Source organism: Bos indicus, chromosome 5 (genome assembly GCF_029378745.1).
Source record: "Bos indicus isolate NIAB-ARS_2022 breed Sahiwal x Tharparkar chromosome 5, NIAB-ARS_B.indTharparkar_mat_pri_1.0, whole genome shotgun sequence".
NCBI lineage: Eukaryota > Metazoa > Chordata > Mammalia > Artiodactyla > Bovidae > Bos > Bos indicus.
This window is the reverse complement of record NC_091764.1, coordinates 73,606,441-73,633,088: the sequence shown is the minus strand read 5'-3', so window position 1 is coordinate 73,633,088 and position 26,648 is coordinate 73,606,441. Positions and strand designations below refer to the sequence as shown.

The 26,648-nt window shown below is 54.1% G+C and overlaps 1 protein-coding gene across 2 annotated transcripts in view; it reads right to left on the bottom strand.

The window, feature by feature from the left end:
• The window catches only part of TOM1 (target of myb1 membrane trafficking protein), a 40,976-nt gene that overhangs the window by 9,913 nt on the left and 4,415 nt on the right, over window positions 1–26,648 (bottom strand). For both annotated transcript variants that reach the window (XM_070789676.1, XM_070789677.1), the window contains exons 2-10: window positions 12,936–13,020; window positions 10,291–10,369; window positions 9,007–9,156; window positions 8,592–8,726; window positions 8,335–8,481; window positions 5,012–5,128; window positions 2,679–2,812; window positions 643–676; window positions 155–248 (exon numbers count right to left, since the gene is read on the bottom strand). In XM_070789676.1, coding sequence (XP_070645777.1) covers window positions 155–248; window positions 643–676; window positions 2,679–2,812; window positions 5,012–5,128; window positions 8,335–8,481; window positions 8,592–8,726; window positions 9,007–9,156; window positions 10,291–10,369; window positions 12,936–13,020 — 975 coding nt within the window. The remainder of the gene's footprint in view (window positions 1–154; window positions 249–642; window positions 677–2,678; window positions 2,813–5,011; window positions 5,129–8,334; window positions 8,482–8,591; window positions 8,727–9,006; window positions 9,157–10,290; window positions 10,370–12,935; window positions 13,021–26,648) is intronic.

Genomic DNA, 26,648 nt, shown 5'->3' with positions numbered 1-26,648 from the left:
ATTCAGCAGGGGACCCCGGGGAGGTGGGGGCTGGGCCAACATTCTGCTGTGGGCACTCCAGCCCCAACTGTGGAATGAGAGGGCACCCCAAGAGCTGCAGGGGTACCCATGGTAGGTAGCATACCCTGGCCAGAGCCCCCAGTGCTGCACTTACTCATTTCTGCCAGCTGGGATGAGAGATTGCCGGTGGCTACAGGGTCAGGGCCCATGTCGATCAGGTCAGGGGCCGCCTCGGCCTCACTTGGGGCCTGTGGGGAGGGGAGAGGCCACCATCACCCTCTGACCGGAGGTGCAGCCTCATTCCCTTCTGCCCTGAAGCACTGGCGCCTGCATTCTTTGCCTGAGGGTGTGTCATTAGACTCCCTCCTCCCCTCCTCACCCCCAGCAGCTATGACTGGGAGTCAGGGAGTCTTTCTTCCTCCCCTTGGCCTCTAGTTCAGCTGGACCTGCTGGGAGGTTCATAAGACCCTGGGGCATCAGCTGGTGGCAGAACCTTGTTTACCCTAAAGGGACAATGACAAAAAAACTTAGAAGAAGCCTTTTCTAAGAGCCTGGCTAAGAAGACACATTCTGGCCAGGATACCTGGGGAGGGAGGTGGGCACAGCCCTTCCTGTCATTAATATGGAGAAGCTGCCTCTTACCTTGGTGGTCTGGCCTGTTCGGAGGCGTTCAAACCTACGGGACAGAAAAGACCTGGGTCAAGGAGACAGACCAGGCCAGAGCTTTGCCCACTGCAGGTCTCGAAACCCACGGAATGGGTCACAAGCAGGATGGTGACTGGTCAGGTTTGCCCCGGACAATCCAGTGTATGCCCTAGAAGAGTATTAGCAGGGTGCCTCTTACACTAGCAACTGTCCCAATTAGATGACCAATTATTTAGTTACAACTAGCATTAAACAAACAACAGGCATAGACTACAGAGGAAAATGGAGAAGGCAATGGCACCCCACTCCAGTACTCTTGCCTGGAAAATCCCATGGATGGCGGAGCCTGGTAAGCTGCAGTCCATGGGGTCGCTAAGAGTTGGACACGACTGAGTGACTTCACTTTCACTTCTCCCTTTCACGCATTGGAGAAGGAAATGGCGGCCCACTCCAGTGTTCTTGCCTGGAGAATCCCAGGGACGGGGAAGCCTGGTGGGCTTCCGTCTATGGGGTCGCACAGAGTCGGACACGACTGAAGCGACAGCAGCAGCAGAGAGGAAAAGGAAAAGGGGGTGCATGCACATAGTAAAGGTATGGATTTTTTGGGGGACTTTGTTTGATAACATACATTTGTGCATGTGGTGAGTGTCTAAAGTGGTGTAAGGAGGACACATATCTCTTACACTATTTCATGGAGACACTTAAACCACCCTAGACAGGCCAAGTTGCTGCTGGGTGGGCTGCAGACCTCGGTCTGGGATCTGCTCTTGTCCTGGTTCTGTCTCTCCCTGTGTGACCCCAGGTGAATTACATCACCTCTGAACAATTAACAAGGGGGTGACAGTGCAACCTGCCTCCCAGGTGTGAGGATCAAGCAAAGACACTGAGGAGTGATTATAAACCGGAAACAACCAGACACGAGGTCCGATGAGTGAGTGTCAGAGGGGTCCTGGTCACCTCGAGATTGGGCCCGTGGGCCACCCCCCAGCCCACACCCTAGTAGCAGGGGCTCTTAGCGCCACCGGTCCAGTGAGCAGGAAAGGCTGGGCAGATGTTATCTGCTGCAGCCCCATCCCCATCACTTGATTCAGAATCACTGAGCAAGTGTCTGCTGATGGATAAACATATGAAATGAACCGGGAGCTGGAGGCAGCAGGCTAGTTAGCACCCTGTGCAGACAGCCTGACTGACAAGGCCCTTACAGGAATAACTGCATGGGCTGTCGGTTATCTACAAGGGATCACAGCTTCGTTGTACAGACAGAGAAAAGAGTGGGGGTGTGCTGTCTCTGCAGGCCCAGCACCTACACGCTCCTCTGGGGAACTGCTTCCCATTTCCTGTGCCCCTGGTGGGCCTGCCAGGATCAAGGGGGCCTCTCCCTCCTACTGTGGGCACAAGGAGGCTGAGCCAATCGGAGTGTCTCCCGGGGTTCTGACTCTTGGACAGAATGATACCTCCCAAGGCGGCAAGTGTTTGGAGCCCACGTATTCAGGGTGACACCCTGGGATCATGGTCCAGGCATTATTGTCCCGAGACCCCTGAGCCATCCTGGCGTCTGCCCTTCTCTCCCCTTAGGAAGGCTCACTGTTTTATTCTTCTCTGGGCTCTGAAAGCTACCCATTCAATAAAAGCTGTTCTCCTAATGACTTTTTTCTGCTTAAGTTAGCCAGAAGCGCTTACCGAGTTTGCAATCAAGGAGCCCCAGAGCCAGGCAGTTGGGCGCGGGGTAGGGGTGGGGGAGCAGGGACAGAACGGGCCTGTTTGCCTGTGGGCCAGCCGCTCAGCCACCACCGGTGCTAGCCCGGAGGCGGAGGCGGGATGCAGACACAACACACCGGTGGCAGGAGAGGAGGGGTGGAGGGAGGGCGGGCACTGTGGCCTGCGCTGGATGAAGACAGTTGAGAGTGCGCACTGGGCAGCTGGCCTGGTGTTTGGGAGGGAGATGAAAGGTCAGCGGGTGTGAACAGAGGAGATGGCAGGGGCCTCGGGCTGGAGCGGGGCAGGCGGTGGGGCGGGGCCGGAGGCGGGGCTACCGTTCGTGGCGCAGGAAGACGTTGTTGAGATTGTCATTGACGATGAGCAGCTCCTCGGTAAGCTGCTCATTGGCGATGCGGGGGATGAGCTCCAGGACCCGCTGCTGCATGGAGCGGCACGTGCGGTTGAGCTCCTGCCGGGGAAGGAAGGGAGACAACTATGGCCACTGGACTGGGAGCGAGGCCGTCCCTTCCAGATGCCCGGTCCTTGGCGCGCCATGGAGAAGCAGCGGTCTCCACACTGGACTTGAGGTTGCAGGGAACAGCTTTTGGGGTTCTACGAACGAGCACCGGCGTCTCATTTCTAAGTGTGGAGCACACTGGACACAACCAAATGGGAACTGCGCTGTGCGTTTACCTGGCTCTGTGCCGACCTCTGGATGGAGCTCCTGCCACCATCTCCGATTTGGGGAAAGGTTGAGCTGGCAAGGTGGCTGGTGAAACACCTGCCACATGTCATGGGGCAGTTAGGTTTTTTGTGACCAAAGCATAAAAAATGTACTGGATGATCCAACTATTATCCACAAACCCCGACTCCAAATTTCTGCCTCTCTAGTCTAATTTATTTTTTTAATGCCTTTTATTTTGGAAGAATTTTAAATATACAGAAAAGTTCCCAAGGTAAGAGAGCACAGGGGTTGCTGTAAACCCTTCACCCAGCCTCTTACCTTAGTTTGGCACTGTCACAAGACCTTAACACGGGTACACTGCTATTGACTAAACTACGAGCTTCACTCAGGTTTCACTAGCTTTTCCACTAATGTCCTTTTCCACTCTGTTCCCGAGTCCCACACTGCATTTAGTCACCAGGTCACTGACTGATTTTTAATCAGTTAATGTTATGCATTTAAGCTTGTTTGGGAAAAAGAAAAAAAAATGAAGCTGCAGCATCACAGGCTTTTCATTTGTAGGACTGAGCACTTCCTTCCTCAGGGGCCTGCCACCAGGTGGACAGGGGTCCAGGTTAGAGTCTTGAGGTCCCAACAGACAGCTGTTGGGCACTATGGACTCAGCCACAAGCCAGACTTTTCTCCAGGCATCATGAAGACCACTGACTTTGGTTCTTTGCAGACCCTGTTGCCCCTCCCCGAGTTAGACCCTCTCCTGGGATTTCTTCTGCCCACTGAGCATGGGGCAGGGCAGCCCGGACTCCAGCATCCCATGGGCCTCCTCTCTCCTCCCCCCATGACTAAGCTCACTGTGGCTTTGTTCCCACTCCCTCTCAAGAGAGGAAAAGCAGCAACTGGAGCCAGGGCCCTGGGTTCATAACCCAGCTCTGCTGATGACCAGCTCTGTGACCTGGGCATGTCCCATGACATCTCTCTGCCTCAGCAGTTTGCTGACCTGGGACATGGAGACAGTAAGGGTGCCTACCTTAATGGGGGGGAAGGGGAGGATTGAGTGAGTGACCCTGTACTACGTGTCCACATCAGAACCTGGCACATGGGACATGCTCAGCATCTGTCAGTTGTCCCAGGGTCACCCCTGCCTGCCAGCCAGCCTCCTGAGGCCACAGAATCACTCACCCCCGCATGGCCCTGGCATGAGACACCTGAAATTAACTGCACTACAGTAATCCTGTCGCTTCCCAACTCACTCAGGCTTCTGTCATTTACTCTTCATGTTTGTGGGTTCACTCAACTCTGAGACTCCGACTTCACCCCTCCCCCTGGCTCCTGTAGTAAGGTAAGGACCACATAGCTCAGGTGGGCCCGGGGACAGAGAGATGAGAACGACCCTGCTCCGCCCACCAGAAATGCGAGGGTCCAGCAGGAAAGTCACCAAATGAGTTGATCACATCAAGCCCTCTGTCCCCTCACAGGTTCAGGTGGCTCCTGGGCCTCGGGGTCCCCAGGGATGACCTCCATGGGGAGGGTGCCTTTCCCCACATACAGCCCCTTCATGCCCAGCTGGGGGTGGAACCCTGGGGATATCACCTGACATACGGGAGCCCTGGCCCGTAGATCCCAGCTCACGCCTACCTGCTAGGCTTCCTCTTCTGATGGCTGGAAACCTCACCTTCCAGCCTTCATCAAGACACTGATTGGGAGCTATTTGGAACCAGGCACAGGAAGGAGTGTTTACATGCAAAGCCTTATTTAATTCTCATGTCAAATGTATACCATAAAAGGAATCTTACATATGAGGAAACTGAGACAAGAGGGGCTTTACTGTTTATACCATCAAGTGGTAGAAGCTGAGTTCCAATCTGATGGAGCCCAAAGTCCCTGGTTTTAACCTCTCCCACTGTGACCAAGGAGCTCAGAGTCGCCATGGAAACTGCCCTGGTGGTGGGAAGCGGGGAGGCTGAGCCAGGGGCAGTGGCCACTCACCTGTAGCAGCTCCAGGTCTGCTGGCTCCGTCTGGGTGGGCACCAGCTCTGTCAGCATCTCTGACATCACCCTCACGTTCCCGCTCACCATCTCCAGCTCACTGCGCAGCTTCCCGATCTGGAATACATGGTCGGTCTTGCTGAGTGAGGCCAGGGTCCAGAGCCGCTGCTCCTCCCACAGCCTGGCACCACTAGCCCAACCTGCTGGCACCCTCTCCAGGCTCCTGGACCATAGTCTTGTGCCAGGAGGCCTGTTGGGGGCTAATTCCCATCCTCACAGACCAGCTTACAGAGGTGCCACCAACCGTTACCATCTCCAAGCTGGGGTGCCTGGAGCAGGGAGAGGCCAGGAGGAAAGAAGCTGAGCACTCCAGCATCTCATGGATGCTGGCGCCTAACGAGGCCCTGAAGGGCAGTTCCCCTGAGGGGAGAGGAGGGAGGCCGTCCTCCTAGGAAGATGGGGTTCTGTCTTGCTCCGGCCTGCTCTGGTGTCCCAGATTCTACCAAGGGTAAGTCCCAGTGCCACCCCCCACCTGAGTATGCATGTGAGCAGATTCTCAACGACCACGGTCCCAGTCCTGGCTTGGGAAACAGCTGCACATCAAGTCGCAGAGTCTTAGCACCCAGGTGAGGTGATGGAAGTGCCCTGGTGTAGCATCTCACACTGTGGGCTCTGCGGGGTGTCTTGTGTCCTCATGGACAACGTGGACACCGTGAACGCCCAGAAAGGGACCCTTGTGGACGTTGCCAAACATGACCTGGCTGATGAACCCTTTGATCACGGGCTATCTCATGAGACTAAGATTTAGTGGCCTACATTTTGGGAAATGCTGGATGTATTCTAAATTGGGTGACCCAGTTGATTTCAAAATACAAGTGTTATCATATAAATTCACGGTGCCTGTGAAGGCAGTTGCCATTCTGATCACCTCTTAAGTGACAAGCACTTATCGTATGTTGCTAGTTAACCCTGACCACAGTCTCATGAGACAAGTATCACTACCCCCCACCCCTTACAGATGAAGAAGTGGGCCTGCAGACACAGTCTACTGCAGTCTGCCAGCACCTTCCAGACCTGTGAAATGTTTGGTACATTTGTCCTGTTTAATGAAGGCTCTTGGTAGAAGCGAGTGGAAAAACGACTGATCACAAACCCCGCGTGTCTGGGTCAGATGGGACCTAATTACAAGGAGTATGGGAGTTATATCAACGTGTCTCAAAAGACAGAAGGGCCCTCTGAAATTAAACTACTCAGACTACTCAGTCTTGTTTAGCAAGAACCTCTTCCACTGGACATAATCAGTCTTAATCTACACAGAGGCCAGACTTCAGGCAAACTGGTTAAAATTATAACCAGGTTAGATCAGTTTTGTCACCCTGCTTATTTAACTTATATGCAGAGTACATCATGAGAAACGCTGGGCTGGATGAAGCACAAGCTGGAATCAAGATTGCCAGGAGAAATACCAATAACCTCTGATATGCAGATGACACCACCCTTGTGGCAGAAAGCAAAGAAGAACTAAACAGCCTCTTGATGAAAGTGAAAGAGGAGAGTGAAAAAGTTGGCTTAAAGCTCAACATTCAGAAAACTAAGATCATGGCATCTGGTCCCCATCACTTCATGGCAAATAGATGGGGAAATAGTGCAAACAGTGGCTGACTTTATTTTGGGCTCCAAAATCACTGCAGATGGTGACTGCAGCCATGAAATTAAAAGACGCTTATTACTTGGAAGGAAAGTTATGACCAACCTAGACTTGCCAACAAAGGTCCATCTAGTCAAGGCTATGGTGTTTCCAGAAGTCATACGTGGATGTGAGAGTTGGACTATAAAGAAAGCTGAGCACTGAAGAATTGACGCTTTTAAACTGTGGTGTTGGAGAAGACTCTTGAGAGTCCCTTGGACAGCAAGGAGATCCAATTAGTCCATCCTAAAGGAAATCAGTCCTGAATATTCACTGGAAGGACTGATGCTGAAGCTGAAACTCCAATACTTTGGCAACCTGATGCAAGAGCTGACTCATTTGAAAAAAGACCCTGATGCTGGGAAAGATTGAAAGCAGGAGGAGAAGGGGAGGACAGAGGATGAGATGGTTGGATGGCATCACTGACTCAATGGACATGAGTTTAAGTAAGCTCCAGGAGTTGGTGATGGATAGGGAGGCCTGGTATGCTGCAGTCCATGGGGTTGCAAAGAGTTGGACACAACTGAGCGACTGAACTGAACTGAGATCAGTTTTGGATCACAGGGTGATTTTACAACATTTATGCACCTTTTATTATTGGGCCTATTATTTATTAGGAAAACTTTTCTAGTAATATTTGTAACTCTGGGGATTGACTTCATAACTTGCTGCTGCTGCTGTTGCTAACTCGCTTCAGTCATGTCTGACTCTGTGCGACTCCATGGACTGCAGCCTACCAGGCTTCTCCGTCCATGGGATTCTCCAGGCAAGAACACTGGAGTGGGTTGCCATTTCCTTCTCCATCATAACTTGCTAGAAGTACGGAATTAAATAGGTTTGAATGTGAAGTTGTTGGTAAGCTTATTTGTTTCTGAGGCTAAATAATACGCAGACATTTATAAACACCTCAGAAGTGATACCCGTGGTGCACAGGCCACGAACGACTCCCAGCCACAAGTAAACTGACCGAACACCCAGAGATGCTGGGCATGGCCGTGGATGTCCCTCGTTGGGCAGAAGCAATGGCGCTGGGCTCAGGGGCAGGAGGGACAAGTGGCATGGTCTGAAGAAGGAAGCCCTGCAAAGCTACTCGTGGGGCGCCAGAAAAGCCTGCCCAGGACTGGCCTCCAGGGTCTTACACTACATACAATCCCAATCCTCTTCTTAGGGCTTGATGGCAAGTATCATGGTGTGAGACAAAGCTTTAACATTTTTTCGGTGCAGATGTTTGAGAATCATTATTTTAGCGAAAACCTCTATCAAATGAAATCTTGTGTGAGCACCTGAGCAAACCCTAGCAGGGAGTGGAGCTGCTGTGGATGAGGGGCCGTCTGCTGAGTTGTTCCTCTTCCTGGTGTTGCCCAGAAGGCTCCACAGAGGAGACAGTGTGGAGAAGGGCCCGGGTGCAGGACAGAGCCTGCCTGGAGTCACAGACTTGAGCTTGAATCCTGGCCCTGTCTTCATTGGGCTGTGTGGCTCTGGGCAAGTTAACTGACCTCTCTGAGCCTCATCTCCCAAATAATGAGCCCCTATGGGGCTGCCTGAGGACTGGCTGGAGTACCTCCACACTGCCAGGGCCCCCTCCGTAACGTGCGGGGAGGTGCTGAGCCTACGGCTGTGACCCAGGTTTGATTACCTGCTCAGGGGTCGGCGTAATGGGTGTGTCGCTGGGGAGTAGGGCCGAGGTGTGCAGGGGTGTGGTCTGTTGGTTGGAGTCCCCTCGGTGGCTGGTGTCAGTGCCCACGGAATTCTGTCCTGACTGTGTCTCTGAGTTGAACACAGTCTAGAAGGCAACAGGCTGAATCAGCAAGGCTGGAAGGTCAGGGCCCCACAGGAAACAGCCGCAGAACCCCCTCTGGAGTGACCCCCGCCACCCCTGCCACTGCCCCTCACCCTCTGGGGCGTGTGGATGGGCGACAGCATGTCCAGGTCAGTCATGGGGAACTCCAGGCCCTTCCTCCGCAGGTCCTCGTAGACGGCCACCACACCTGTCAAGTCGGGCGAGCTGCGGAATGCGTCAGCCCAGGACTGAGAGGGGACAAGGGGACAGGGCTGATAATCGCTCCTCAGTGGCTCCTCTGCAAGCCTGCCTACCACCCCAGGGAGCAGAAATTCCCTCCTGGACTCGCTGGTCCTTTGGCAGCATCACCCGGGCAGCCAGGCCTCTGCCAACTAGGCTCCCTCATTTAGAAGTCCCGTCCTCAGATGAGCAAGATGCTCCCAACGAGAGAAACCGAAGTAGACAAACAAAAAGCAGCACTGATGGGGGCGCCTTCTTCCCCGCCTGCCCCGGGCTGCCTGCACGCACCTGGATGAGGGTGAGCACCTTGTCGTGCACGATGGTGGGTGGGTTGTTTTTGGGCAGGATGGTCCTCACCAGCACACCCTCCACAAAGTCCTGGCTGGCCACCAGCACGTGGAAGCGGTGCCCACAGTTCTTGACGCAGGTTTCCAAGACCTGGATGCCGTGTGGTGCCCGTGAGCACCTGGCAGGGAGGGGGGGCACCCAGGACCCCACCCTCACCCCCGACCCACGTCCCATCATGCAGACCCCGCAGAGGGTGCGGCTCTCTCCAGTGAGACCCAGACATGGAGGAGCAGGGACGACGCTGGATTCAGGGTCTGGGTAGCTTGGGGTGAGCCTGTGGTGGGCAGAGGGCTGAGTACTGGCTGGAGATCCCTGGCTGAGTGGCCTTGGTGCCCACAGAATCCTGTCCTGAGGCCTTCTCTGAGCTGAGCACAATCTAGAGGGAGGTGGCTCTTCAGGTGGAAAGCAGAGAACTTTCACTGAAATGGTGACCCTGTGGCCTAGGAAAAAGGTGTTCAACTTTCTTCCCCACTCCTGTCCCCACTTCCTGGCAGGAGCTGCCTTTGACTTTCAGTTTAGTGGATTAATCCAAATGTAAGTACTGCCTGGGGGAGGCAGAGACAGAGTCCTTCCAACCCCACTCCCCAGCCAAACCCACCCTGACTGCCAGCTCATGTCTGTCCTGCCCTGCTGTGGGCAAGGACTGGCCTTGGCCTCTGACATTTGCATTACATTCATTTTTTCAGGGCCAATTAGTCCAAGTGTCAATTGGAACTCAACTTGGGTACTGCCCGCCAGAGGCCTGTGCGCACTGAGTCTCTGTGTCACCAGGCAGGTCCTCTGCCCAGGTGTCCCACGACAGGCCCTGGAGGGCTGTGGGCCTCCGTGTGTCTGTTCCCCACACCAGTAGGCTGGAGAGAACTTTTCCAAATAGCCTCTCTTGTCACTCCATGTTGGCCACCTGTGTAGACAGGCCAGTGCTTTGCTCACAGCCCCGTAGCTTGTTTGGTAAAGAATCTGCCTGCAGTGCAGGAAACCTGGGTTCAATTCCTGGGTTGGGAGGATCCCCTGGAGAAGGAAATGGCAACCCACTCCAGTATTCTTGCCTGGAGAATCCCACGGACAGAGGAGCCTGGCAGGCTACAGTGCATGGGGTTGCAAAAGTTGGGCACGACTTAGTGACTGAACTGCTACCACCTGGAAGAGGAGCCCCAGGGTGGCTGGGAGTCCCGCCAGGCCCCTGGTGGACTGTGATCCTCATGGATGGAGGGACGGGGCACTCACCGTGAGAGCTAACATCACCTCGTGGAAGTTCTTGTTTCCCACGATTCTCTTCTTCACGGCTCGGAAGGCATCTTTGGGACTGGGCAGAAGGACAAAAGAAAGGATGGGCGGAGGATCAGAACCTCTTTATCCAGCAGGGAGGCTGCGTGCCTGAGATCAGGAGGTGCTGGGAGACGGGAACGGCTCTTATCCACCCAGGGGGAGGCGGGTGGGTGGGTGTGGAAGCCAGGGAAGCCTCCTCCTTCTCCAAGGCCCGCAGCTGAGTGTGAAGGGTGGGATGGTGTCAGCTGGAAGGAGCAGGGAAAGTGGTTCAGGTAGTAGAGGCAGGAGTCTGGAGCAGGCCCAGGTGCGGAGGAAATGAGAGGAGGCCACGCGTGTGGTGGCAGGTGAGGGAGGGGCTGGCGAGGCCTGTGGTCATGGTGGGGAGGGGAGCGCGGCAGCTGCTCTCCCTGCTCCACCTGTAACCCCATGGCTGTCTGCACGCCTCACCCCGTGTCCTTGTCCCTCAGCCCTGTGCACGGGAGATCCACACTGCTTGGACTGCTCCGGCCTAAAAGCCTCTGTGGCCCACAACTTGCACACCTACTGAGTAAAAGCCCAGCTGAAATCCTGCTGATTCATGACCCTTTCCCAGTCCTCATCTCCTGGCTGCATTTGCCCCCCGGGGCTGCCCGGCTAGAGAGGACACCCCCTAGAGGCCGGGGGCGGCATTCTCCTCTGACACTTTGCCTTCCCAGAGCCCAGTGCACTGCAGGAGCTCAAGCAATACTTCTAGGCTGGGGAGAGTGGGGAGGGGGCTGTCCTGCTGTTGGCTGGACGTGTCGGGCTGTCAGTGCCAAATCCATCAAAGGCAATATAGGAGTCGGGAACCCTGACGGGGGCTCCGTGCAGGAGTGAAGGAGGCAGCCAAGGCTTCCTGGGAACAGACCTGCGTGGAGGGCGGTGGGGACAGAGGTGACACAAGGGGTGAAGGACCGAATGGCCCTAGCCGGGGAGGGACCCTGCCCCTGGGGTGTGAGGGCAGTCTTCAACCCAACGCCCTGGGGCAGCTCCTCAGCCGCCCTCGGGGCTCCAACCTGGGAGAAGCTGGTTTCTGTTCCTGGCTTGGCCGCTCACCTGTGGCCACGTCAGCACTCTGAAGGGATGAGTCTCCACTTCTTACCAAGTGACCAGAGAAGGCGCGCAGCACCGGGAACCAGCAGTTCTGGCCTGTGTCCTGTGGCTATGGGTCTACGAGTCTAGTTCTAGTCTATGGGCCTGCAGGTCTAGTTCTCTGCCAGGGCACAAAGTGGATGACAAGAAGGCTGCAACCCAAGGTGGCAGCAGACAAGAGACAAAGGCTTAGATGACAAGCTCAGTGAGGTCAAGGGTCATGTCTGCCCCGCTCACTGCTGGATCCTCTGGGCCTTGCGCAGAGCCTGGAACTCAGGAGGTACTCGCATCAACAGCACCTGAACGAGTATGACCCCAGTTCCGCCGATGTCTACAGCTAGATGGGGACTTGCTTCTCTAAGGACACGGCAGTGACCTCCAGCCTCGACATTCACGACCGGGCTCCGTGAGGTTTTCTGCCTCAGTGCTCTCGGGGACCCCACCACCTGCCCACCTCCTCACCCCCCGCCACACTCAGGAGTCCAGATGCAGGAAGGCATGTCCCCACCCAGCACCCTGGCGAGCACACGGCTGGGGAACTGGAAGGCTCTGGCAGCCACTGAGCGCTCCTGACTGGCCCTGACTGTGTGCCGCAGACGCCTACAGCCTCCTTAGCTCTGAGGTTGGTGCTGCCTGTCTGCTCCCTCCACAGGGTGAGGGAGCCCTTGCAGGGCAACTGGACCACTGCAGGGAGATATGGGGGGAGCGCTGAGAGCCTGCTCCAACTGCTGAGCCTCATTTTCCAGACAGAGGCCTCCTCTGGTAGTTCCTCCGGCTGGCGGTGGTCATCACACCCCTTCCATCTCATCCCTGGTTTTTCATGAGAAGGACAGTGACCCTGTACCCTTCTCTGCTCCCCTCAGGGCATTGGACAGAAAAGAGCTTTGTCTCTGAGGACAAAGACCTGGGGAGGTACAGTGATTTGCCCAAGGTCAGATGCTGGTGAGCAATGCTAGTCAGAGGCCAGGAACTGGGACCACGGTGCCTCTGCCACACCACGTGCTTCAGTGGGATGCCCTGACCCTGAGCAGGAGGCTGTGCCCTGTGCTCCAGAAACACTAACTCTGCCCAGTCTCTCTCGGTTCCGCTGCATGTTCACTGGCCTCCCTGTGATCCCAACCCTCCGTGCTGCTTTCAGATCTTAAGGAAATGAAAGTCTGTCCCTGCTCACGGGGGAAGCTAGGTATCCTTGATGCACAGTCCGTCCCACGGCATGCAGAGGGGGCTCGGGGCCACCTCCGGATTCTAGGAGCCTCCGGCTGGCTTTGTCCTGTGAAGATGCCACACAGGTGATGTCCCTGGAAGAGCCAGCAGGCTGTGCTGTGGCCGCTGGGTGGGAAGCATCCAGGGGCCAGCTGACTGGCTGCACACGTGGCATCTCTGGGCCTCTCACCCACCTGATGAGATGGTCAGACTAGATCACGGTTCTGAAATGTTTCAGATGAACTGCTGTGGCCGCCTCGCCCGCTTCCCTCTCCCCCTGCGGTCCTCACCCTTCCTCAGTCTCGTTGATGATGTCACAGATCTCCATGTTGAGCGCCCAGTCCTCGCTCTGCAGGGAGCCATCCGTGGCTTTCTCTGAGGACAAGAAATCACAGGTCACAGAGGTGTGCGGGGGTCCCGGATGGACAAACTCAGAGAGCGGGAGTGGGGAGGACAGCGCCTCTGGGCACTGAGGTGGGCCAGCACCATGTATATGGTATCACCTTCACTGTCCCATTTCGTCTCTTAATTCCTATAGTAGCCATGTGAGGCCAGGAGGGAAGCCCCGGCTGAGTCTACCACGTGGGCAGCGGATGGATTCAGAGGCCTGGCCTCAGTGTGCTTGTTTCTGACATGACAATATTGAGAACAGGGTTTGGTTTTATACTTGCAAATAAGTGTTCTTTCTTGACTTTTTAATTATCTTTGGACTTGGAAACACTTCTGAGGTTCAAAGTGTACAAAGTTCCAAAAACACATCGAATGGAGAGTCAATCTACCTGCCTTCCCGGCCCCTAGCTCCCTTTTCCTCAGTTTCCTCTCAATTCTCCCAGTGATGTTCTTTACCTGCACAGCCAAGGACACGGGGTTTTAAATCCTGACTCTGTTACCACAAGGCCTGGCCACGGCCTTCCCCTTTGTGTCAGCTCATCTACAGAGAGGTGGACTCTGAGGTGCCCTGCAGAACCACCCAGGGGAAGCTGGTAATGCAAACCAGCATTGACAGGATATTTGGTGCCAAACGGGTGCTTCTAAGTGGTGGCAGGTCTTTTTCTTATTAAAATTGAGGCAAAGGTCACACAAAGTAAAGTTCACCATTTCAGTGGCATTTAGCATATTCACAAAGGTGTCCAACCACTCTGTCTGGATCTTAGGGTGAGGTCTCCATGTAGCCGGCTACGAGACTCTCCAGGCCTGGAGAGGCCGTGTTTAGAGGTCCTTTGCTGTAAAATCTGCTCAGTGTGCTCCAGCGTGAGAGGTGGTGGGTGGACAACGAACGCAGGAAGAGAAAATCCTAGGACGTTCAAAAACATTCTTTAAGAGCGAAGTGCCAACCTGCGTTCACACTGCCTGTTTTCTCTGACCTCTGCACCTTCTAGGTTCCATCCACATACAGACCTAGCTTTAAAAAAGCTCCAGCGGACTGCATATACCCTGCTTGTCTCAGGCAAGAGTCTGCCCTGCGCGTTATCCCTGCATTTCTGTCAAGCACGCACCTGAGTGTTTACCACTGGCTGGATCACTGGCTGGGACACTAGTCAAGATCCCCTGTCATGGCTGAGTTCTCAGCTTGAGAGCCCAGCTCCAGGCTAGGAGTGCTCCTGTCTGTAGCCTCGGTGCACCCCCAGGCACTGTACAGCGGGGTATCTCCCAGGAGCCCCCGTGGACCAGGCACCCAGAGCTTATTACACACGATGGTGCAGGGGAGGTTCCCGCACCACCCTGCTCATGGGGTGACATGCCAGGCCTGCTCTGGGCACCGGGGGTGCAGTGTGGACAGATGGATATGGTCCCTGCCTTGTGGCGCTCAAAGAGGCCGAGCTCTCAGGACAGATGAGTAGGCTCTGTGAGACTGGTCATGGCTCTCCTCCAGCCAGCAGGCAGTCCTATCCTGTGGGGCAGAGCCTGGGCTGGGCTGGCATAGTCAGATCCCTAGAACAGTGGCTTCCATGCTCTACGTTTGGAAACTAGCCTGACTTCAGCTCCACCCTGGGCCCCCTTGGGTCCTGCAGGCTATATGGAGGCCTGGGTAGCTCAGGACACGGGCCAGGCAGCCAGGCATCCAGGTATGGACCTGGCAGCAGGCAGGTTGCTTGGCTCCTGGCTTAGGGCTGCGAGAGGGGTTGACAAAGGGCTCCCTTTAAAAGGGTGGAAGAGGGACTTACTCATCCCACAAGTATGTCCTGGGTGTGGCTTCTCTGGGCCACACTCCCTACCCCTGGGACTACACGCCTACTGAACCACATATGAAGAACCAAAAGAGCTGACAAGTGACCCCCGGGCAAGGGAGGGCTGGGTCTTACTTTTGAGGGTCTGGGGGGCAGTGGCTGATCAACCATGCAGAATAGCACCTCCTTCCGAAGCCACGTCTCAGTAACCCCGTCCCACGGCGGGAAGGGCTCATCAACCCAAGTCCTGACTGCCTCTAATGATCCACTGAGTTCTGCCAGTTCCAGCCCTGGACGCTCTCTCCATCCCAGCCCCTCCCTTCCCCGCCCTGCTCTCTGCCAGCCAGGGCACCTCCCCGCCTTGCTCCCCTCACTCATTCTCCATGCTAACCCAGAGTGAACTTTCTGGAACCTGAAAGTGATTGTGTCCGTCCATTCCCAAATCCTTCAAAGGTCCCTTAGTCCCCGGCTGGACCTACAAGGCTCTTCCACAGTGGTGATGTTTTCACTTCCCAAGTTATATTGCTAGGTAACACTCAGCTGTTTACATCAAGAAGGTGACTGGGGCCCTGGCAGCTATAAGGTGCCACTACTGCCCTTGTCTAACTAATGGGGAAGCTGAGGCATGGAGAGGTCACACGGTGGTGAGGGAGGGTGGCTATGGCTGCCTCTGCCCTTATCTCCCATCGGGCATTAGGCACTCTGCTTTTCCAGAAGGATGCGCCCAGAGCACTCAGCCCATCTGCCCCCTCCTTCCGGACCCTGGCTCCACCAGCAGCCCTTGGTGGTTCCTTCATTGGTTCCTCCCTATGACCTCCCCAGGGACTGCTGAAAACCACGGCACCTCCCTCCTTCTGGGGGAGAGAGCGGCAAGGTCTTAGAAGGGATTATGATCATTTAGAAAGGCAAGCGGCTGTTGAGGGGGCAGATGAGGCATTTATGAGCGAGAGAAAGCCATCCTGAGGAACCAGGGTGGGTGCAGTGGGACCCCTGGAACGCGAGTCTGACACCAACCTGAGCACAGGGCCAAGCTCTTTAGTCCTGAGTGCCAGCTGTGGGCGGAGCCATTCGGAGGATGGAGCTTTTTGTAGGGGGTTTAGGGTAAAGGGGGCTCTGCAGTCAGTCTGAGCAGGTAGGAGGTAAGGAAGAGGCAGAAGGGAGACAAGAAACATCTGAGCAATTCCAGCAGAAGGGAGGTGCGCCCAGACCCCTCCCTTCAGGGCTGGGACAGTTCTAGGACTTCCTCAATAAAGATGTCCAGAGACTTCCCTGGTGGAGTGGTCCTGTGGTTAAGACTCTGTGCTGCCAATGCAGGGGGCGTGGGTTCTATTCTGGTCAGGGAACTAAGATCCCATAAGCTGAGCAGCTTGACCAGAAGATTAAAAAAAAAGAAAAGAAAAAAAGGTGCAAAACGGTCCAAGGGGTAGGCATGCTCTATTAAGGGCAGAAATTTAAACCCACAGGAATCTGGGGATGTGTGTTTTATTTTTGGTTTTAACCGCAGAAGCAACTCAGCTGGTTATTTTAAGAAGGCGGAATAAAAACACTGACAATGGTTACTAGTTCCAAAAGAATGACAGCTGACTTCTCGAGCTCTCTGCTGTTGGTTGTGACCTTTGGAGGCCCTGGGGCAATCCTACCCTTGTCCCCCAGCTCTGGAGGAAGCCGGGCCCTGTGAGTCACCTGCTGTCGTCCGGGCGGGCAGGTGGAGGTTGGGGATTTTGGGGCGTTTGTCTGTCTGCTCAGCAGTCTGTCCTCTCCATGTGGGGCTGGTGCCGGCACAGCCAGAGTGGTGGCATGGCTTTGGAGTGGGACAAGCCTGGCCTCACCTCTGAACTCGGAGACTATGGGCAAGGCTCTGAGCCTCAGAGTCTTGGTTTCCTCATCTGTGAAGCTGCAAGAAGACGGCCGCCCCTACAGGTGATGGGACTTTTCAGCCTGACAATGTGCAGTGCGTCAGCTGAAGAGCAGTGGCAGGTTGCTGCTGAGTCCCACGACCATGACCCGGGATGAGAGCAGCAGACAGTGGCCACCGCAGTCTCCAGTTGCAGGCCCCTGGAGCCAGCCTGCTCGACCCAGGGGCACCCTGAGTTTCTGGAGAGCCCACCCTCTCAGCCATGGGGGAAGCCCTGCTTCATAGGAGGCCATTTCTGTGGAGCTCAGGGGACCTGTGGGTCACCGTTGTGGGTGCCCGTCCCCCTGACTGCCTCCTGCCAGGTCAGCCCGAGGGCAGCAGCCTAGAGCTGCCTCCCCACCACCCTGCACGTTCCGTCACCAGGTCCCCAGGGGCCCGGCTGCTCAACGTGTCTCTGAGGTGCCCACCTCTGTCATCACGGTCGCAGCTCTGGTTCCGGGCCTGTCTCCCACCTAGCCCTGTACCATCACCTTCACACTCTCCTCTCCCAGCATAAATCCAACCAGTGCTCTTCTCTGTATAAATATTGTCTATGATACCCCACTGCCCGAGGATCAAAAACCAGATCTCTTTAGGGGCTGAGAGGGACATCTGAGGCTGAGCCCGGCCACAATCCGCTGTGGTCTCCTCCGTCCCTCAGCTGCCCTTGTTCTTTCATGCATCAGGGCTTCTGCTTGGGGCGCCTGGCTCCCCTCCAGGCAGGCACCAGGTCACAGGTGACGGTCAGACCTCAGCCCTCACCACCAACACTTGTCGGCTTCTCAGCACAACCAAGCCCCGGGCCCTGCACTTCTCGTCAGCCCCACTGCGCTCACCACAGCCCCTAAGGCAGAGGGCGGAGACACTGAGGAGCAGAGAAGCCAGTGGCTTGCCATGGTCATACAGTGTGCGTGTTGCAGAGCAGAGGTTCGAACCCCAAGAGTTTCTTAGCTACTAGGCTGCGTGCCTCTCAAACATACTGAACACGTGTCATCCAGGCCCCGGGAGACACTGGTGAGCAGAGCTGGCCAGGTCCTGCCTTCAGGAAGTCTGCAGCCTGGTGGGCAGCCACCATGGCATCACAGAAGGGAAAAACCCCTGGATAGAAAAGAGCAGGTGCTGAGACAAGCACAGGGGTGTGCGATTCAGATGTGCCAATGGGAGGACCTGTAAGGCCCTACCCCAGTGTTAGCTCCGCAGCGTACCTCCAGCCAGGTGAACCGTGCCAGGCTCATCCTGCCCCTCCGCACTGACGCTGTGGACAACAGCAACCAGATGACCGGCCTTCCCTGCCCGTCAGCCTGGGACCCTCCTCTCCTGTCACCACCCTACAGCCCATATCACGTGCGGGGACAGCTCACACCCACACCCGGAAGTGGAGAGTGGGGATGCAGAGCCGGTCTAGGGGGGTCTGGACCTGTGAGCTCCCCCTCTGTTCCGCTCCCACCTGCCTCAGCTGGATGCCGAGCTCTGGAGACATCTCTGTCTCTCCGGGCCCACCATCTGGTGGGACAGAGAGTAGAGGTTCAGCCAATGTTTGTGGAAGGACCAGCCGAGGCTCCAGGGCACCTCGCTGCAGAGCACCCGTCCCCACTCTGTCCCGGGGAAGACTCCTCATGCTTCACTGACCTAAGCTCCCTTGTCCACTCTTGAGCCCCTCTGCTGCTAGGATGTGGCTTACAAATAACGACCTGTCAGAACTCGGTAGATTTTTCTTTCTAGATTCAATGAAATATGGTTTGCAAACAGTAATGAAGTGTCTTAAAGGGCGAGGCCGACAGCTCAAGTCCCACCTTGACCGTGACCACGCCTGGGGCAGGGCTCACCGACCTGGGATAGAAGGTGAGGTAGCTGACCATGATCAAGCAAGCAGTGACATGAGGCGCCAGCTCGACCCAGAGCTCCCACGGGCTCTCTTTCCAGATCCTCCTCCTATGACCAGATCCCCTGTGAGGGTGCCCACAGGCCACCTGATCTTCAGGAACTGTCACCTTTCCAGTGTTCAAGGCCACCTACTCATATCGCTCAAAGGAGCCATGGTGAACCCTTGAGATTTCCCTTCTAGTCTTCACTGTTTTCAGGATTTAAAAAACACATCAGCATAATTTTTTTAAAGATGTGTAATGGTACTGTGACTATGGCTCATTTGTTTCTAACTACAATTCCTGTTCCATACCCTTAAAAGACACAGAAATATTTATGAATGAAATGATATGCTGTTTGGAATTCACTGTACCCACCCCTCCCTCTGATCCCTGCCCCTCTCCCCACCCACGTCTGCCTCCATCGCTGGCCCAGCGCCCCTTTGCCCCTTCTGCCCACCTCTCCACTGCCTCCCAGGTGCCCTCTTCCTGCCCTTCTCTTCTCCCTCCCACGACACACTCTGAGCGGCTCCTGTTCGTCCAGTCCTGCACCAGGTGCCAGAGGGGCAAAGATGAACAGAATCCCTGCCCTTGGGGAGGCCCAACAGCAGTCAGTGAAAACAGCTGGAGAGATGTGTTTAGAGGAAAAGGACAAGTGATGTGACTGAAGTCAGTCCAGGGCACCGGGGAGCCGCGGGGAGGGGTCAGCACCTACGGGAAGAACCGGGAAGGTTCCAGTGAGGAGGTACCTTCTGGGCTGAGCACAGGGCATGAGCTGCTGGGCTGGAGGAGATAAGGAGGGACATTCCTGGGAGAGGAAGAGCATGAGAGTCTTGCAAAGACTCCAAGATGAAACCTCAGGGGTGAAGAGGAGAAAAGGAGCGACAAGCAGCTTGAGGGTCAGTCTGAAGGGCCCGAAGGAGGGAGACAAGGCTGTTCTGAGACCAGGAAAGATCCAGGAGCCGGAGGTGGGCTGAGGGTCCTGGAGGGAGCAAGGCAGCCAGAGGAGAAGGGCAGTGATGCCAACGGCCTGGAAGACCAGTCCTCGGAGCAGGACAGAAGGAATCAGGCATGGACACCCCTAGCCTGCCCCCTAGCAACTCCTCCCTCGTCCCCACCCAAAACAACAACCCCGCTACCCACTGGCAGTGCCCAGTCCAGGAGTGGGCAAGCCACCCAGTCCTGATCCCTGGGGAGCATGGGGTGTCTGCGGGGCTGCACTGGGGAGGGGAGAGCTTTGTCTCGCTCATTCCTTCCTTCGCTTCTGGGAGCCAGCACAGGAGCATGGTGCCTGGAGCTCAGGCTGAGGGGGGACACACTCAGGAGACAAAGCTGGCACGTCCAGGACCAAGAGTCTGGGTGTTGAAAGACATCTCTGAGCTGTCAGACCAACCCTGAAACCTCCCACCTTCCGACTTTTTGCCAGGTAAGCCCAGCATGTGGGGCCGGCTTGGCTGTGTTGGCTGGGTATCTGTCTGTCACTTGCAGCCAGGGTACTCCAAAGCTTGGTGGCGGGATGTGGTGTGGAGCCTGGTCTTCTCCCCGCTTCCTCCTCCCACTGCCCGGGCCTTGTGCCTGGGCCCTGCTTCCTATGGGGCCTGCCTGGACCCCCAGAGGGCCTTGCCCTCTGTGCTAGGCCAACAGGACTCTGCGCAGACAAAACTACAAGCTCTGCTTAGTGTCACGGTAACTTTGCAGTATTTACTGCTTTGTTCCTCCGTCTCTTCCATTAAGCTGTGAGCTCCAGGGTGGAGATTGTGAGTCATGGAATTCTCTACATCAGACCGGATGACCAGGCCTGTGAAAAACCTGCAGGACGTGTTTGATGAATGACTGAATGAAGGATGAGGCCATATTCACAGGACAATAAGCCCTTAGAGCACTTTAATTTAAATAAACTACTCCCACCCTTTGGCCCTCGTAGACCCTTTAGTAGCGGCTGTGTAGAAATCCTAATCTTCCTTCCACTTGGCAGTCCTATGAACTTTTAATTTTTTTTTTTTTTAACTTTTTTGCCCATGCCACGTGGCATGTAGGATCTTAGTTCTCTGCCCCCGGCATTGGAAGTGTGGAGTCTTAACCACTGGACTGCCAGGAAGTCCGAGTCCTATGAATATTTTTAAAAACTACCTTGCGTGTGTGCTCAGTCACTTCAGTCGTGTCAGACTCTTTGTGACCCCATGGACTGTAGCCCGCCAGACTCCTCTGTCCATGGGATTCTCCAGGCAAGGATACTGGAGTGGGTTGCCATGCCTCCTCCAGGGGATCTTCCTGACCCAGAGATTGAACCTGTGTCTCTTATGTCTCCTGCCTTGACAGGTAGGTTCTTTACCACTAGTGCCACCTGGGAAGCCCTAAAAAGTACCATGTCCCTCTTTAATCTGACCTCCGCGCTACATCCTCAGTTCCTGTGACCACCCCACTCTGGATGTGACCTCCAGAGCCTTCACCATTCCCATCATCCCCTTGGGACACTGGCCAGCTGTGCTGTCCTCCTGGAAACGCAGCGTGGGAACTCACGTACCTGTCCACATGGGAAGTGGTATCCGTGTTAACTCACCCCGGGACTACATGAGATGTTTACTCACTCCACTGTATGGACCTGACCCCCACAGAGTCTGTTGCTGTGAAAGACACTCTCCACTGCTGTACTCTGTTTAGGTGTTCTAATCTCCCTTGCAGTCAGAAGAGGCCCTGTGACCCAGTGCTGGCCTCTGACGTTAGTGGAACTTTCTGGCGGCTCCCAGCGAAGGTTTTCCTGCCCTGATAACAGAGGCAGTGCTGGCAGGTGCTAACCGTGCTTTGTCACGTGCAGTCCAGCAGGAGGAGGAAACCTACGCGCTAAAGGCTGGGGGTGCGTGGGTGCAGAAATGCAGAAAGAAGAATACGAACAAACTCAAACTACACGCATTCTGGACCCACACATTTCCACTGTAAAGGAAACCTGCCGGGTCCCTGTCAATTCTAAGGGGAAGCAATCAGGTGGCAAAGTTAGGAGAGTGGGATCTGGACACAGACAAACCCCAGTTCAAGTCCTGACGGGAGCACTCGCTGACTGTGTGACCTGAGTGAATTCCTTAACCTCTCTGTGCCGAGTTCCCCTCCTGCAGAATAGAGGAAAGGATAACTAAAGCACCAACCCTCAGGGTTATGTGAGGAGGAAATGAGAGAAGACACTTCATGTGCTCCACATCCCACCCAGCACAACAGCCAGCCCCCAAACAAATGTTACCAACTAGAAATATCAATCCCCAAATCATTGCTTGAAAATTTCAAGCATCCCCCAAAAATAGCTTTTTAAATCACATACATGCAGAAGCCATTCTTTTTTTCCCCCAGCCAGCAAACTGTCCTGAAGCCCACTTTCCAGTGAACAGCTCTTTCCAGACTCAGCATGGAAAGTTCCATCATTCTCCTGAGTTGCTGAGCCATCCTTCCCCAAAACCCTGGCTGCCTCTCCCCTGCCATTTTGTAACCACACGCCACAAGAAGAACTCGAAAATACCTCACCGAAGGCATAACTTTGGCAACCCACAATTTTAAAGTTGATACAGCTAACTATAGTACCTAACTGAAGAAAATTCCAGTTTGCTGAAAGAAGGCTTTTGAAAAACTATCCAGGTAAGAAGGAGCAAAACTGTGAAAACAGAGGTTTGAAGGGACTGGCCAAGGCATATATGACATTCTTTTTTTCTTCCCCCAACTCATGAATGCAAAAGATGTATGTATGACGTATGTAGGCATGTACATTATTATTTATGTACCTATCTATCCATAGAGAGATTTAAGGGATTTCTTGTGCTATTGTGGAGGCTTCAGTATCAGTTCAGTCGCTTAGTCGTGTCTGACTCTTTGCGACCCCATGAACCACAGCACACCAGGCCTCCCTGTCCATCACCAACTCCCAGAGTCCACCCAAACCCATGTCCATTGAGTCGGTGATGCCATCCAACCATCTCATCCTCTGTCATCCCCTTCTCCTCCTGCCCTCAATCTTTCCCAGCATCAGTGTCTTTTCAAATGAGTCAACTCTTCGCATCAGGTGACCAAAGTACTGGAGTTTCAGCTTCAACATCAGTCCTATCAATGAACACCCAGGACTGATCGGATCTCCTTGCAGTCCAAGGGACCCTCAAGAGTCTTCTCCAACACCACAGTTTAAAAGTATCAATTTTTTGGCGCTCAGCTTTCTTTATAGTCCAACTCTCACATCCATACATGACTACTGGAAACACCATAGCCTTGACTAGACGGACCTTTGTTGACAAAGTAATGTCTCTGCTTCACCCATTCCAATCCATCTTAGTTCGCTGATTCCTAGAATGTCGATGTTCATTCTTGTCATCTCCTGTTTGACCACTTCCAATTTGGACTCATGGACCTAACATTCCAGGTTCCTATGCAATTTTGCTCTTTACAGCATGGAACCTTTCAAAATCTGCAGGACAGACAAGCAGGAGACAGATGCAGTTCAAGTACAGAGGTCATCTGCTGGCAGCATCCCATCTTCTGGGGAGGCCAGTCTTTCTTCTATGCAACTGGTCAGATGAGGCCCATTCACATTATAGAGGGTAATCTGCTCTTCTCAAAGATGGACTTAAATGTTAATTTCATCTAAAAAAATACTTTCACAGAAACATCTAGATTAATGTTTGGCTAAATATCTGTGTGGGCTTTCCTGGTGGCTCAGCCAGTGCAGGAGATGCAGGTTTGATCCCTGGGTTGGGAAGATGCCCTGGAAGAGGGCATGGCAACCCACTCCAGTATTCTTGCTTGCAGAATCACCTGAACAGAGGAGCCTAGTGGGCTATACAGTCCATGGGGTTGCAAAAGAGTTGACACAACTTAGTGACTAAACAACAACAACAAATATCTGGGTACCGTGACCTGGCCAAAATTGACACATGAAGGGAACCAACCCAGGGTTTATCCTGCATCAGTGTATTCAAGCTCCAGGTGAACAGAGGACATCTCTGCCTGTCCTTCGTTCTCCTGGTCTCAATCTCTGTAACCTGGCTGGCTCCTCCCTCCCGATTCCCTCCTTCCCTTTCCTGCTTTCCCCACAGGTGTAAAGCCCAATTCCTCCCATGGGTCCTGCATAGCTGCTTGGCTCTTCATGGCACTCTGGGGTCTCTACCAGTTCTCAAGTCTTCCATGTCCATGGAAGCACAATCCCCTTGGAGGTTCTGTCACTTGCCTGGGGACATGGCTGGGGAGGGGAGGAGCTGGTACTTGAACCCAAATCTTCTGATGCAGGGTCTATGTTCTGAGCCTATTCAGACTGCTTACATCTGAGTGGCTGAAATGTGCCATCTGGGATCACGAGCAAACCTGGGATCAGGTGGGATCATGAGCAAACATAAAGACATTTTTAGAGTTGCCTATTTAATGTCGAGCAGCTTGTCAAAGTCATGACTTCAGGATGTAATTACACAGGATAAGGCCAACTTTAAAAAGGTAAGTGAACAAAAGGAAGACACTATGAAAATACAACTAAAGGTGGGACACAAGGGCAGAAGTCTGGAGAGAGCCAGCTTCGGCAGAGACTTCCGTGATAAGGAGGTAAAGAGTTAACTTGTCCTGAATCCTCAGAGTGATGGCCCCAGGCTAATTAGAAGACTGAGGGTTTTCGTTTTTTTCTGAAACCAGAAGGGCGGAAATGTGGGACTTGACTCTTATTTCTTTGAGCTCAGGGAGGAAACAAAACCTATTCACCAGTTCCATCTGTACAGTCAGGCAAAGGCTTTAATTCCCAAGTGAAAACCGGCTCCACCCCACAGCCTGAAACCTGACCTGTCTGTGACTGTGGCTGCCACCCAGCCTGCGACTGCTCATTCCCAGTAACACCAAGACCAGATAGAGGCTGTGCTGGGACCAGGGCCCTAGGTGGGTACCCTGGCTCCCCGGTGACCTTAGATTCTGCCCCATCAATGATAATAACACCTGGGGAAAATCACAACAGCTGACAATTATGAACAATTACTGTCTGGTGGGCAATGGGGTGCTTCACAACGTGACCATATGAGAACCTCCCTACATGGCTGAACCTCCCAATCCTGACTGATCCCTGCTATTATTATCCTCATTTTTAAGACAGGAAATTGGAGAACAGAGAGGTTAAGTAACTTGCTTCAGGTAACAAAGCAGACGATGGATAAACCAGGATTTGGACCACCTGGTCTGACTCAGGAACACACCCCGTGTGGCCATCTGACTCAAAGCCCTTTCTAGATATTAGTCCCTGTTATCCTTAAGAGACAAATTTTGGGTTCTAACCTGGTGCCAGCACTTACAGATCAAGGAATCGGAGCTTCAAGCTGCAAGGGCTCCACATAGCAAAGAGTGGGAAGTGGTAGAGATTCTGAATCGGGGGATCCAGAATTGGAGCGTTCTCAAGCATCTCTAACAGGGATATCTTGGGACCCCATTTTGAAGCACAATGCCCCCCATCATTCTGCCTCTGGCCAAGAGGTCAGCAAACTATAAACTCATGTGCCAAAAGGAGTCTGCTTTTGCATGGCCCACAAGCTTAGTCTCTACAGTTTCAAATGGTTGAAAAAGAAATTCCAAAGATCATTTCATAACATGAAAATTACATGAAATTCCCATTTCAGTGTCCACAAAAGAAGTCTGAACACAGCCATGTCCCTTCACTGACACTGTCTGTCTGCTTTTGTCCTCTGAGGGCAGAGGCCAATAGATTGCAGCAGAAGCCATACGGCCCACAAAATTGAAAATATTTACTCTCTGGCCCTTTACAGAAAAAGTTTGCAAATCCTGGTCTAGTCTACCCTGCCAGCCACGCAACATCCTGCTTACAGCCTCCCTCCCCTCCTCACCTCCAGTGATGGGGAGCTCACTACCAAACTGCGCCCAGTCCCGCTGTGAACCGTGCTGGCACTGAGCTCCTCGGAGTGATGGAATCGGTTCCATCACTCCTCCCCAGTACCCAGCCATTTCTTTCTTCTCTCTAATATCAACCTTCCCCTGTCCTCACCGTCCCCTCAGTTGTTCAGTCCTCTGTGAATGAGGGAGAGTGATGGCCCCTAACAGAAAGTGGTGAGAAGGAATGAGACACAGTCAGGAGCGAACGTGAGCCGGACCCAGGTCTCCTGCCACCTAGCCTGGCATTCCCTTGACAACACGCCTGAATGTCCGGTTTGGTTTCCACTCATTGCTCCCCAAAGGGCAGCCCTGAGGGCCTGTGGGGCTCTCTTCCTGCTAATGCCTGTTGTCTCCCACCTATGATGCCTTCTGGTAGCCCCCTAGCTTGGCCTTTGTGGGGCTAAGAGCGGCTCTCCCTGACCTTTCACCTCTCCTGTCCACCCCAGGGCTCAGTCTTAGGCTCTGAGCTTTCCTCCTGCCCCATGACTAGGGGGTAGTCCCCAGGCACTGCCTGTGTCTAGAGTCTCTGCTGTTTGCAGCTGGCTCTCCTGGGTCAGCTGCACCTCCAAAGTGCTGGGGTGAGCTGACAGCTGGAGGTGGAAAATTGGGTTTTTAAAACAAGGCCAGCCAGGGCTGTCCTCAGAAAATACCTCAGATGGGTTTTTAAATCCTTGGAAGAAAAGGGCTGAGTCAACACCAGCTAGTACTCACTATCTGGGGTCCTTTCAGCCAGAGGCTGCTGCCCACTGGAAGCTTTCCTGATAGATAAAGCATCACCCACCATTTCAGTAAACAAAAGCACTTGTGGCCATCAAGCCTTTGGTTACAGCGGCACCCTCCCTTCACCAAAGTGCACCTGAGCAGAGTTCAGGATGGAGAAAAAGAATATACTGGGCCTAGATAGTGAAGATGCACACCAAAGGAATGACTTCAAAACGCCCAGACTCTTGCCTCTTCCCACACAGAGAAAAGCACTAAAATCATTCATTTGTGATGTCTGCTTTTTGTGATTAGCAGTCATCTTTTGCTGTCTGACTGTGTGTCCCCCCACCCCCCTCCACCTGCCTTCCCCCAGCAAAAACTCCTATATCTCCTGGCTCCTCCCTGACCTCTTTGGAACGGTGCCTCAGAGCTATCTGAGAGACTGCCTCCCGGGCTGTAGTTCTCAGTGTGGGCTCCAGACAAAACAAAATG